Source organism: Eumetopias jubatus, unplaced genomic scaffold (assembly GCF_037043125.1).
Source record: "Eumetopias jubatus isolate StellerSeaLion01/CBP00866 unplaced genomic scaffold, mEumJub1_p1.0 scaffold_13, whole genome shotgun sequence".
Taxonomy (NCBI): domain Eukaryota; kingdom Metazoa; phylum Chordata; class Mammalia; order Carnivora; family Otariidae; genus Eumetopias; species Eumetopias jubatus.
This window is the reverse complement of record NW_028274819.1, coordinates 44,191,261-44,204,772: the sequence shown is the minus strand read 5'-3', so window position 1 is coordinate 44,204,772 and position 13,512 is coordinate 44,191,261. Positions and strand designations below refer to the sequence as shown.

The 13,512-nt window shown below is 41.7% G+C and overlaps 2 protein-coding genes across 4 annotated transcripts in view; one reads left to right on the top strand and one right to left on the bottom strand.

Annotated features, from left to right (window-relative positions):
- Positions 1 to 3,415, top strand: part of SPON1 (spondin 1) — a 181,608-nt gene extending 178,193 nt beyond the window's left edge. The window contains exon 15 of the mRNA XM_088017496.1: positions 1,749 to 3,415. Within this exon, the coding sequence (XP_087873622.1) occupies positions 1,749 to 1,912 (164 nt within the window). The 3' untranslated portion in view covers positions 1,913 to 3,415. The remainder of the gene's footprint in view (positions 1 to 1,748) is intronic.
- A 7,516-nt stretch (positions 3,416 to 10,931) lies between these two features.
- RRAS2 (RAS related 2) overlaps positions 10,932 to 13,512 on the bottom strand; it is a 72,809-nt gene continuing 70,228 nt past the window's right edge. For all 3 annotated transcript variants that reach the window (XM_028116901.2, XM_028116902.2, XM_028116903.2), the window contains exon 6: positions 10,932 to 12,449. In XM_028116901.2, coding sequence (XP_027972702.1) covers positions 12,362 to 12,449 — 88 coding nt within the window. In that variant the 3' untranslated portion in view covers positions 10,932 to 12,361. The remainder of the gene's footprint in view (positions 12,450 to 13,512) is intronic.

The following is a 13,512-nucleotide window of genomic DNA, read 5'->3' as shown; positions in this document are numbered from 1 at the left end:
GTGTTGAGTGGTTTGGAGGTGGCAAAAACAGAGGCACAAAGGCCAATTCGGTTGGTAGCCCAGGAAAATCTGTGTCCCCTACTCCAGCATTAAAAAAAAAAAAAAACGGGGGCTTCACTGTTGAATAAGCTGGCCCAGAGGCAAGGACTGCACTCTCATTGGCAAACAGATTAAATGAGTTGGAAAGATTCATGGTTCAGTCTTGGGTACAGACTGATTGATGGTGTTTAGATTCCCTGGAGTGGGTGAGGAAGATACCATGTAAAACTGAAGGTTAATGGGTATGCTGAGTTTCTATTTTAAAAGGCACAGCTCAGGGCACCTGGGTGGCTCAGTCGTTAAGCGTCTGCCTTCAGCTCAGGTCATGGTCCCAGGGTCCTGGGATCGAGCCCCACATCAGCCTCCCTGCTTGGCAGGAAGCCTGCTTCTCCCTCTCCCACTCCCCCTGCTTGTGTTTCCTCTCTCTGTGTCTCTGTCAAATAAATAAAACCTAAAAAAAAAAAAAAAAAAAAACAAACCACAGCTCAAGTTACACCTTTTTCTCAAGACATTTCACTTCCACCTAGGAAATGCTCCACTACCTTTCTGTTAAGGAGCTGTGCACATATCAAACTGTTGTCTGTTGGACAGTAGTCAGCCACTCAACAAATGTTCATTAAGCCCAACTATGTGCCAAGCAGGCACTGTGCCATGGTCTTCTCCAGGAAACTTAGCATAGTATTGAATGGATAATCATAAATGTGCTTGGTTGTACAAGAGTAACCTAGAGGGCCATGGAAACTTTTTTTTTTTTTTAAGATCTAACCTCGGAGTCAGGGAAGGTGTTTTTGTTTTAGCAAGAGCACAAGAGAACACACACGAGCAAGTGGGAAGGCAGGGGTGCAGCTCGGTGGGAGAGCAGCTCAAGCAGACTCCCCGCTGAGCACAGAGCCTGATGCAGGGCTCAATCTCATGACCCTGAGATCATGACCTGAGCCAATTTCAAGAGTCAGACACTTAACTTCCCTGGGGCGCTTGGGTAGCTCAGTCGGTTTTCTTTAAGGCAGGCATATTTATCTGTGCAGGGGAAATACTAAATTATACTTGAGTTTACTTGGCATTTAGGAGGCCAAGTACAGAGGGAACAAAGCATTAGGAGAAAGTGGTTAATTGCATCCACAAGCCACCCCAGAAAAATCACTATGATTCTGCGGGTCAGTGACTTGGGCTGGCTCAGCTGGATGATCTTCTGAGGTCTTGCTGAGACCCATGAAGCTCCTGTCAGCTGGAAGGTCTAGACCAGCCTCACCTGCAACTGGACCTGCACTCCTAGGGCCTCCGAAGGGCTGCCCGGAACCTCTCTCCACTTGGCCTCTCCAGCATTCTAGCCAGGCTTGTTTACATGGTGGTGGAAGTGTTCCCAGCAGCTTTTTTTCAAGTCCTGTTTGCTCAGGTCCCATGGGCCAAAGCAAATCCTATAGCCCAGCCCCGACTCTAGAGGTGGAGATGTGGACTTCTGCCCCTTGATGGGAAATGCTGCAAAGCATTTACAGTCATTTCTGGCAGTCTGTCACAGAGAGGCTGGCAGTCTGTCACAGAGAGGCGGACAGTCCCTCGTAGGACTCTAATCATTGTTTAACTCAACCCATCATTTCACTCAAGAGCAGGGAAGCCCAGACCCCTCAATTTGACAGCTGTGTACTGGTGTTGAGCATTCGGCATGGTCTCCCAATTTCTGCTGCCCTAACTGGGCTTTCCCGTGCTTCCAGGCTGTAGGATGCGCCCGTGGACAGCCTGGTCAGAGTGCACCAAACTGTGTGGCGGCGGGATCCAGGAACGCTACATGACTGTCAAGAAGAGGTTCAAAAGCTCCCAGTTTAGCAGCTGCAAGGACAAGAAGGAGATCAGAGCGTGCAATGTGCACCCTTGTTAGCCAGGGTCTAAGTGGTCCAGGGCTGCACCCTAGATCTGCACAGTCGCCAATGGCTGGAGTGTCTGTTTGCTTGTTGTTTAAGGCAATTTAAATCATATCCACTAGTCTTCATTTCTGCAGTCTGGTTTGCCCAGTAGTCTTGTGGAGGCCGGGGACCTCCTTTCTGTCCATGGCTTGGTAGGCACAGGATGCGTGGGGCTCCCTCCTCCCCTGCTGGCCCTCCTCCAGCACAGAAGACGTGTCAGCAGCCCCTGTCCTCAACGGAAATGTGTCCCTCTGGAGCATCCACCGGGGCAGCACACAGAGGCCTGGCCTCCTCCACCGGGAGAGGCAGCTGGGGCGGGAAGGGACTCCCATGCCTCGGCCTCGGGGCACAGCGAGGGTACAGCAGGGAGGAGACCATCCTGCTCTGGTAGAGAGCGCAGATTCCTCTCCTCACCTTTGGCCTGCTCGTTCATGTAGTGAACCTCCTGTTTGCCCATGTCCTTTCATTTAGTGGAACTTTAGGTCCTTTGTTGAAGTCTCCACGTGAGGAAAACAGAGCTGGTAGACGTGAAGAGCACTGATAGAGGATGGCTTTTCTTTCAGAAATTCTCAAGTTCTGAACACCTTTACCTCCCCTCCCAAGAGTGGTGCCCAAAGCCCAGAGAAAGGAAATAATGGCCGCTTTACTGGGACGTAAGGTCACCAGTTCTTACACCTGAGCTAAAAGGCACTCAGTCTAGAAAGTATTTTTCCCTGGCTTTTTTTGGCCACAATTCTCCTGGGAAGCCAGCCCTATAAACCTTCTGACATCCCATACTTACTAGAACCAACGCCAAGGCAGCAAAACTGGCCTCTCTAGCAGTCCCAAGCCTGCGCTTTTAAAATCTTCTGACACATATCTAGACTTTTAAATTTTCAAACCAGTTCTACCAAGAAAACATCGTTTAATTATACGTCTGCCCACATCCCACCAAGCCACTGTTCGAACAAAAATACTATCTATACTTTATAGGGTTTTTTTTTTAATCATAAAGTTTTTTTATACATAGAAAAGTGTTTCAGAGACCAAGCAAAACAGATTGAGAGAGAAAGGAATATTATAGAATCGGGCCGGGTAGGAAAATTGGGGGGAAAGCCAAACTTTACCTGGGCTCTTCACACCAGGGCTCCGGTCCTCCAACACATGTGTGGGCAAGGCCATGGTTTTCCATCCCCTTACAAGCACTCAAAAGCATCAAATTCAGGGATTCTGACTACCAAGAATTCGTGTAAGAAGACATTTTACTGAACTGAGTACAGCAGCAGTTTTTACTCCTTCATTTATTGTTAAAACGGTTTCATTTCTGTTGCAGGTTTTCATTATGCTTAATCCAAATATGTATCATGGATGAGATGTATACAATGTTTTTGAATACACTACTTTAAGAATTTGCATTCGACACATCAGAATATTTGCAAACACAACATATATATGATATAGCCCTGAATCTTCAATAAAAAACTCCTTTGGGCCGGTCTTCCGTGTTTTTAAACTAATTAAAAGTGTTCAGAAGGTTGGGCCCTTTCCAGTGATCCACCTGAATCACATTCAGCAAAAGATACAGTTTTTGCTCCCTCATTTGAGTGGGACCATTATTACCACATCCCTGAGTCTTCTGGAACTTTTGAGTTGTTTCCAATATTATTCTTGTAACCCTTAAATGAATTGCTATCTTGCCCCACAAAGGAGCATAATATAAAGAAGTTAAAAGGTTTAATTAGGACAGAAAATCTTGATACAGAATCTGCCCACTTGTGCAACATTATTCTTGGCCATCTAGAGGCATACTTATTTTCAACCCATGAAAATCAAAGTTCCTCAAGTCAGTAATTCCTAAGTCTAAGGACAAGCCACCCTGGTGTCTCATGTTCTTATCAGGTCTCTACGGGATACATTTTAAATCCTAATTGTGTAGACTTAAAACCAGGTAACTGGTTAATGGCTGAGAATGGGTAACCTGTTTCTTGTTACATAAGTATTATTTCTCTTGCAAGGAGGAATTCATAAGAAGCATCAAATCTCTTTCTTACCAAAGTCTTGGGTTAGGTAGTTTATAGTTTCCCTGGCTAACCAATCCTTTTGGAAATACTTTTTCCTACAAAAATGAAATTGGTTTCAACTTGCACTTAAGATAATAAAGAGATAAGATATCCAGTAGGAACCGCCACATAAAGAGGAGCTACAACTGTATATATTTTTATCAATGTCAAACCAGTTGTAACCCAATTTACATCCACATTTTAAGAGGACAATGAGTTCAGAGATCTATTACAGAAGACAGACAATGGGTCACTCACCTGCCACCTTCCTTACCACTGCATTAATTGAAGGAAATCTTGTTGTAGCAAAAGAGAATAAAGCCTGGGCTTCTTCAGACCCAGAACTGAAAAAAAAAAGATTTCGTGCTGTGCTTATAATTTAGACTTTGTGTATTAAACATGTCTTAGGCATATTCAAAAGTCCGTATACTTCTTATAGGAAGTAAGAGTACATTACACATTCCCACAGGACAATTCTCCAGAAACTTAGTCCAGGTCAAATCCGTGGCTAAATGTCAATACACAATAATTCTCTGTATCAAATGATCTCTGTGACCTAACAAACAGCCCACATGTTTCAGGCAACAGACTAAAGGAGCTAAATATTATAGTGTACCAGAACTGTATGGTGAGTCCCCTTACCCCCCCCCCAGTTAAATATTTACACCCTAAAGAAATGGACACTACTGTCCAAATAAGAGTAAACATACATGTTTAATCCCTAATTACAACACAGAATCAAGGAAGACACACTCATTCCACTCTTTGGTTATTAGGTGCTATTAATTTTAATAATACAATGATTGATTTTATTCTTCATATTGCCCAAAAGTAGGGAGAATGAGTGAAATTAATCCCTTTTGAAAATGAGTGAGCTGCTGTAAAACTATAAATAGCAACTGAATGCTAATGAGCACGAAGATAATTCTTCAATTTAAATCCTTTGAAATCTGTGAGCAAAAGATCTGTACTAAAATGTCAAATTTAAATAATGGCGTCCCTGCTTTAGATCCCCGTGGGTTTGGAAGGTTTTATACACTCAGCGGGGCAGAGAAGCAGAAGTCCTACCATGGCTGAGCACAGGGAACCTGTGTTCAAACCACTGCTGTCGTCCTGAGGAGCCGTGAGAGCGGGGGCCAGGTACTTCCCCTTTTCTGGCTCGGGCTCTGACACAGGCAGGCTTACACTAAAGGACTTCTCCGCCCCACCTCCCCAGTTTAGCCAGTTCTCATCCTGAGAACGAGTCGTGACTGCATGCTGACAGAGGAGTCCCTGGATGCCAGTTTCACCTCAGCAGCCCCCCACTTCTTCAGAAACCAGTAAATCCCACTCTGTGTTGAAGCTGGCCTGACTTGTGTTTCTGCCACCTAGAACTGAAAATGTCCTGACAAATAAAATATACATGCAATACTTTTAACCTGGCTCTCATCAGACCAAAATGCAACTTCAGATTTTTCACTTACCATTTATAATGTTGAACATAAGATAGCATTCATTAACATTTTCTCATACTGCTCTAAATTCTCATGAAATATGTTCTTAACCACTTCCTGGCTTTAGAACTGACTGGTAATAGTTCTCATATTCGAGGACTTCTCATATTTAACGGTCCTCAGATTTTAACTGTTAATGTGTTTGAACAGTTTTCCCTTACTTCAAATAATTTTAAGTATTAGCAGAAGGGACAACGGCAAACATCCTATTCAAGACCACGGACTCCTTTACAACACTTGACATTTACAAAAGTAGTCTGTATTTTTTTCTGTAAAAATATAAAAGTAGAGTCTGTGTTTTTAGGAGGCAAGCATATCCTACTGGGCTCTTCCCCTGGAATTCACGAGCCTATCTGGGAAGTCAGAAGGAGCACTTGTGAAAAATACCTCAATCTGCCGCTCCCTTACCCACTACATTAGCGCTACGCAGAGACGTGCAGCCTGAGAACGTCCACCAACCGTCACCAGCCTACAACGAGATACAAAATTTGAAAACGAGTGTTCAGAAACTTTTATGGTAATTTGACATTGCCACAATTATCCAAGAGTATGATCATTTTTCTAAGAGTTGGGTTTTTTAAATTACATTTAGCAAAAGTATCGTTCCACAGCAGCAGGGAGGAACCATTTTCCCAACTGGCCGTTCACCGGAGACAGTGTGAGAAGGGCAGCGCTGCTCACCATTCTCAGTACCCAGGCAAAAAGGGATGCCAGCCTCTGAATGTCTCCAAAGCATCCATGTCTACACGGCAATACCTACTTCCAGACCTGTATACCTACTTATCTATGATTAAGTACCATGCCCTGGCTCTTCTAACTCCTCTAACAGCCGACCCTGTGCAAGCAAGGTAACTGCCCCATCACCCTCTGATTTTGCCAGAGAATTTCTCAGAATGGTAGCCCACACTTTCTCCACTTCCTTGCCCTCCAATCACACCACAACCCATTACAATCTGGTTCCCACAACCAGATGACTGACACAAAACTTTCAAAGTCATCAGGAACATCTACACAATCACCGCTGCCCCTTACTGCCCCCCACCCCCCCACCCCAATCTCTGTACAGCACTCACAGCTTCTGACCACCCCTTGGCTTCTTTAACAATAGTCTCCTAGTTCTCTCCAGTTTCCCGCTGCTTCTCTTGGCTTTCTGCCTTTTACTATTTTATCCCCAAATGTTCGTCTTCCCCAAAAGTTTTAACCTTGGATCTTCTCTCAAATAAACTCCTTCTACTTCAATCCACTCCCACCGCTTGCAATCACCAGATCAAAATAGATAAATTCCCAACCTGCACTTGGCAGTCCTAGCCTCTTCTTTGGAGCTCCAATCCACATTCCCAAATGCCTCCTGGACTCACCCTGCATGTAACTGCCATAATCACCATGTATTTCTACCACTAGAGTTGCCTGTGTGCCTTACTCATTCATCAAATGGTTTTCCTGCACATGCCAGGCAATGTGGGTTAAAGCAGTAAACAGAGCAGATGTACGTCTGCCCTCACAGAGCCTCTGACACTCAAGTACAGATCAGACAAGACAAAATCATCACAGATGTCTACGTGTCCCTAAGTAAATACAAGGCAAAGCGTTGCTACGGGGGGCTGGTCTTAGAGGGCTCTCTGAGCAGGTGGCATCTAAAATAAAAGCAAAAGGACGAAACACCTAACTGGAATAGTCAAGTGAGTCAACAGTCTGGGAAACCCCAGCATGCTATAGGGTGTAAGAAAGTACATCAGCCTGAGTGTGAGAAGCAAGGAGAGGACAGATCCTGCAAGGGGCTTGCTTTGTACACTATGGGAAGGAATCTGGATACTAGTCCAAGTGCACTGAGGTGATGACAGACTTTAAGCAGTAGTGTAACATTTAATTTATGGGCTAAAAAAGATCCCTTTAGCTGTATTTACAGAACAGCTTTGTGGGGGGGAAATGCACATAAAAAGACTACTTCAAAAGCCATTGCAATAACAGAGGTGGCAGAACAAATTGGAAAGAGACAGAGTCTATGACTCGAATAACCTCTTACCTGACCACCCTTCCTCAAAGCCGCACTGCTCTGTCATCCATACCACTAGATTAGGTACAGGCACTCCCTGTTCAGAACCCTTGGCAGCTCCCCATTACATACAGAAGGGCCGTCCTATTTTTAAAGCTCTCCACAACCCAAGCCCAGTCTACTTTATCATTATTTTTTCCCATTGCACTTAAAAGCCTTTTAGATTAAGGTTCCAATCCCAGAATACTCCCTGCATTCTGCCAACTCTGTATCTTTGCCCAGACTCTTCCCCAGCCTTTCTTCCCACCACCTCTCTTCTCCTCTCCTCCCCATCTGAGATCCCACCAATCCATCAAGCTCTGACCAAAGCACCACTTCTAATTAAGAAGCTCCCTCAGATCTTCCAGATGGAACAGACAGCACCCGCAGGACCGAACAGCTCTGTGAACGCTTCTCACTCTGCTTTAACTACAGCCCTGGTATTTGTCTTCTCACTCATAGTCTTCCTCCACTAGATAACCAAAGTTTGTAGGAAGGAAACACTCCCCGTTTACCCATTTCCCAGAACACCTAATGAAGTCCTGCAGAAAGACATCTGTTCAAATTACCTTTTTTTCTAAAAGGCTCCTTGACACTTTATATGCAGTTACTCATTAAGTAATCTTAAGTGGTCAAGTGATATTGAAAGTAACCACTTTATCATCATCTCATCCTATTTATTTGCCAGCTATCTGTTTAATGGGGTCATTTATATACAGGAATGGGAAAAGAAAGAAAACTAGTGGTGATGAAAAGTCAGAAGAGGAAAAAGGTAGACCTGATGTATATAGAACCTTGTTATAGCAAATTTTAAAAGTCAAATGATAAAGGGACCAATTTATATGATAAAACTTTGAAGCCCCAAATTCAGAGGAATCATCAGTGTAAGATGTATGTCAACAAGGCATAACGTCCAACCCTGAAATACTATAAATCCCTAAACAAATATTACAGAGACAAAATTCCTAGGACAGAAATTCATGACTCTCAGTTCGGGAAATACTGTTCGAAAGAATTTTCACATATATAAAGAGAAGAGATTCTAAAGTTGGGAATGTAATCTCAAATGCTACATGTGCTATAGAGCAAGATTGGCAAACCATGGCCCACAGATCAAATCCAATCTGCCATCTGTACAGAATAGTTTTTACAATTTTAAATGAATTTTTTAAAAAATTCACAAGATTAATATTTCATGACATGAAAATGATATGAAATCAAATTTCAATGTCCCCACATAGAGTTTTATTGGAACAGAGCCACATTCATTCATTTATACACTGTTTAAGGCTGCTTTGGTGCTACAATGGCAGAGCTGAGTAGCTGGGACAGAGACCGTATAACCCACAAAACCCAAGATGATATTTCTATTTACCATATGGTCCTTTGCAAAAAAAACAATTTGCCAATCCCCCAACTATAGAGGAAAAAAACAATGGTCATACAGACAAGGACTGTTCATGTCACAAGACTGGCCATTCTTAAAAAAAAAAAAAAAAAAAAAGATTTCAAGTCATAAATTAAGAGGGCTACAAGGCACCTCTGATTGTATGATAGGTATCACATGGGAGAAACTTCAGCTTCCAATAGAGAAGTAGCAGGAACCAGATTTACCCCCCTACCCTAGACAACCAGAAAATTGGAGTTAATATGTGAAACACCTATTTTCAGCCATTATGCACCAGATAGCACAGGACTACCATCTCTGATGAAAGAGAAACAAAAAGGTAAGCCTTAAGATTGCCCTTTCTGCCTAGAGGCACATTCCAGATTGCAGAAAGGATGGGGGATCCCAAGCAGGGCAGAAATGCTTCCCTAAGCTGAAAAGACAGACCCTGGAGATCTGTCCCGGACACCGGGAGTCTGAGACAGCTGAAAGTTGCAGGACAAAGTTCTGGAGGGGAGAGAGCTACACAGAAAAAAAGAACTCCAAAAATATGCATAGGGTCACCAAGTTTTTGCTAGATATTAAGATATACATGTATAGAATGAAACTCCAGAGGCTAGGCAAAGAATGATCCAGGAGCTATGGATAGAATGGTTCCCCAGAGCTCACATGGGCTGGGAATTGTTTGGTTCCCACTAGCCAAACTGGAGAGTCCTCACTGATTACACAGGGCATTCAGTAGAGACACTAAGAGGGCCACACCTTAGTAGTAGAGCTAAACCATCCTGTGGGGGCGGGGGGGGGGGGGTGTGGGGGCAGATACTTGAGACTGTGTAAAGTTTAAAGGCAAGCCTTGAAAGGATTAAACTGAACTACACGTAAATTAACTACGGGGGGGGGGGTGAAAACCTTAGATGAAGACCACAAAATCTAGGCACCCAACAAATACACAATGTCCAGCATCCAATCAAAACTTACTATACATGCAAAAAAAAAAAAAGAATGTGATCCATAACTAGAGAAAAATCAGTAACAGATCCAAAAATTATAGAGATAAGGCATTTAAAAACAGCCATTATAACCACGTTGAAATATTCAAAGCAGCCTTTTTCAATTCTCCCAAGGATGATACACAGCTAGAACCACCCATCTAGGTGGGTGCACTGAAGAGAAGTTAGTTAATTCATTGCATACCACAGATAGATATTAGACTCAATTCCCCAGGAACTCAGCTAAGAGGGGCTGGATAAGAGAAATACATGAGCACAGTGAGAGAGATGGAAGATGTAAAAAAGAGCCAAACAGAACTTCTATAGAAGAAAAAAGAAATCACGTCTGAAATGAAAAATTCATTAAATGTGATTAACAACAGATGAAACAACAGAAGAAGAAAAGGTTAGGGAACTTGAAGATGTAGCAATAAAAAGTATCCAAAGTGAAGCACAGAGGAAAAAAAAGTAAACTGATGTTAACCTTCAAACTGCTTCGCTATAAATCATCTATTCAGAATAAAATTAAAGGTTTGCCATTAAATCTACCTATTATATAGACAATCTCTTGTTATCTGAAGTTACCTATGATAAATAAAAAATGTTCCCAAATGAAAGTCCTAACAAGGATATGCAACAGAACTATAGTATTAAAACCCACACGATAACTATGGGTTACTACCTTCCTGGGTGGTAATTTTAATAAGCATTCAAATAAATGTGTGTGTTTTGCTTCAGCTGTTTTAAGCTTCATCTTCAGAGGAGTATATGTGTATGTATTCACCCTCCTCTCTCCTTCAGAGATGGGTTTTCTGTCAGGGGCACTTCACAGAAAACGTTTAAGAAACACCAACTCAAGAAAATATTCAGGAAATCCCTAAGAACACCAAGCCATTTCACTTCAATTTCACCTGCTAAATAACTAATACTGATTTTTAGATTCAAACCCTAAGGCACTGTCAGAAAAAGGCACAGAACTAGCTACTAAAATAAGTTTCTTCCAACACTCATTCCTTCAAGAAACCACCAAAATAACAAGTCATCAAACCTTATCTTGTGATAACAGATCAATTTTAATTCTAGCACCTGAAGCTATACAAGGGTACGCTTTATCAACTTCATGGGACTGTTGTACACATTCAATAAAGTGACAACTGTGCAATACCACTTAGTATCTCACAATCAGGAACAAACTTTTGAATTGTTTAAACACAATCCACAGAATTAAAAACAAAGTCAGAAGCCATCCACAGTTATACTAATTGTCAATTAAAAGTTTTACACTTACTACTTGATGTAACAGCCAATACCTAGTACAGGGTATCAAAAGTGACTTCAGATTCTCATCCTGTTGTAATCTATGGAGGAGGTTTCTCGAGCAGGTACGTGATCGGCCAGAGGTGAGCGCCACCAGGACCAGGACCAGAACGGCAAGTAAAGTTCTACCACAGTTTCTGTAGTTTTCACTGTTTTTTTTTTCTTTGTCAGTTAAAAGTGAACAGTGAGAATTAAATACTTATCTTTACATATACACAAGGTATGCTGTGAAAGCATATTTGCTTACAAACATATAAAAATACTTGTTAACTAGTTTGATAAGAAAATAATGTATAAAAGTATATAGCAAAAACATTAATCATCTCTGACCTCGGAAAGATCAATTCCATATTTTATATTACAAACAAAAAGTTTTAGTTTTTTTGAATCCCTTATCCAGAAATACTTGAAAAGGAAGACAGACAGAAATTATTTATTTTTACTCTCCACATGGCTGTGAAAAGAGTTAACTTAAAAAACTAAGAACACTGAAATGCCTTAAGTTCAGAATAAGTCCAAATATTTGGCCACACAGAACATTACTATCCTCTTCAGGAGTGGAGCACTTAATAAAGGCTTCATATGCAGTTTTTAACCTATAAATACAATAGGCATTTGGTATTTTGGCCACTGGAAAACAAAGGCTGTAGCATCAATAAAGGTCTGAGATGTCTCATTTTTTGTGGTTCAGTTCAGTGTATTTCAGGTTAACTAAAGTTGACATCAAAATTTTTAAAGATAGGCAAAAATTCACATTTTAAAAAAACTCCTTACATTTCTATTTAGAGTAACAATAGGAAATATGATTCCAGAAGTTAAAAGTTATTTCACAACCTATGACTTCAGCTTGGCAAACAGCTTAGGTTCCAAAACTGATTCATCCCCATTAAAATGTAAGCCCTTAAAAAAGAAATGTGTCTGTGTATACAGATCAGTATTTTTAAGGAATCAGATAATCTTTGAAGCAGCCTTAGTGTTTCTTTTAAATCTGTCTTGAAATGACCATAGGATTAGCTTCACAGAAAGGATTAGCCAGCTTCTAGGTCTAAGGCTACCACGGTGATCGTCTGTCTAAGGCTAGAAAGGTCCCAGGTGATGTGACGGAAACCATAAGGAGAGAAGAAGAGGGCTTTTCCTGGCAGTTGGTAGCTGAACTTCAAGGGATTCTTAGAAAATGACACAATGGCAGCCTTTCTTGTCTTTTTCTTTCCGTGTTGGTTCTGGTGAAGGAGGACATTCCTGCTCTTGAAATTTCCTGTAAGACAGAAAAATTGACATATAATTGTCTTGCTGGTAATATTACAAATATGTAATTTTTGGCCAAGCCTAATTTATGTGCATATGCTTCTCAATGTTGAATTTCAACTAGGGAATCAGAGCAAATCTTCAAGGGGAAAAAAGGCACAAATGTTTCAACACCGGCATAAGCAGAGCTGAGTCTCACTTATAGGTGAGTCTTGACTCAGACTGAGATCCTGAACTCAGTGCCCTCTAAGTTCCCTTCCCAATTTGAAATTCCATGACTATAAGGTATACTTAAGAAGAAGCGTCCATTGCTAGAGTAAAATATAAAGTACGAGGTACGCAGTTCCTATGCCTGTTCTGCCACTTACTAGCCACAAGTCAGCATTAGACAAGTCAGCTGACCTCTGTGGAGCCTCAGTTTTGTAGAAGGGAATAATAAAACTCTACCTTTCACAGTTGCTATGAGGATTTAAGAAGATCTTGTTATGTTTAAAGGCCTATCAGTGCCTGGCATAAAAAAGCCTCCTCTAGGGGCACCTGGATGGCTCAGTGGGTAGAGCATGTGACTCGATCTCGGGGTCGTAGTTCAAGCCCCACGTTGGACGTGGAGCTTACTTAAAATAAAAATAAAATTAAAATTAAACATTTTTTTAAAAAGCCTCCTCTAACCCACTCCTCACTCCAGATTGAAGGATATGGATACAGATTCTGAGGATCAAAACTAAGGATAAAATATTTCCAAAGGCAGTAAAAGTTATGTTAAGAAAGTCCTGATTTGTGTGCACACGCAAGCATGTTAAAATACATATAACAAAATTTAACATCTTAACCATTTTTAAGCATACCTTTCAATAGTATTAAATATATTTACAATGTGGTACAACCATCACCACCATCCACGCCCAGAACTCTTCATCTTACAAAACTGAAACTCTGTGCTCATTTAAAAATGGAACTCGTGGGGAGCCTGAGTGACTCAGTTGGTTAAGCGACTGCCTTCGGCTCAGATCATGATCCTGGAGTCCCGGGATCGAGTCCCACATTGGGCTCCCTGCTCAGCAGGGAGTCTGCTT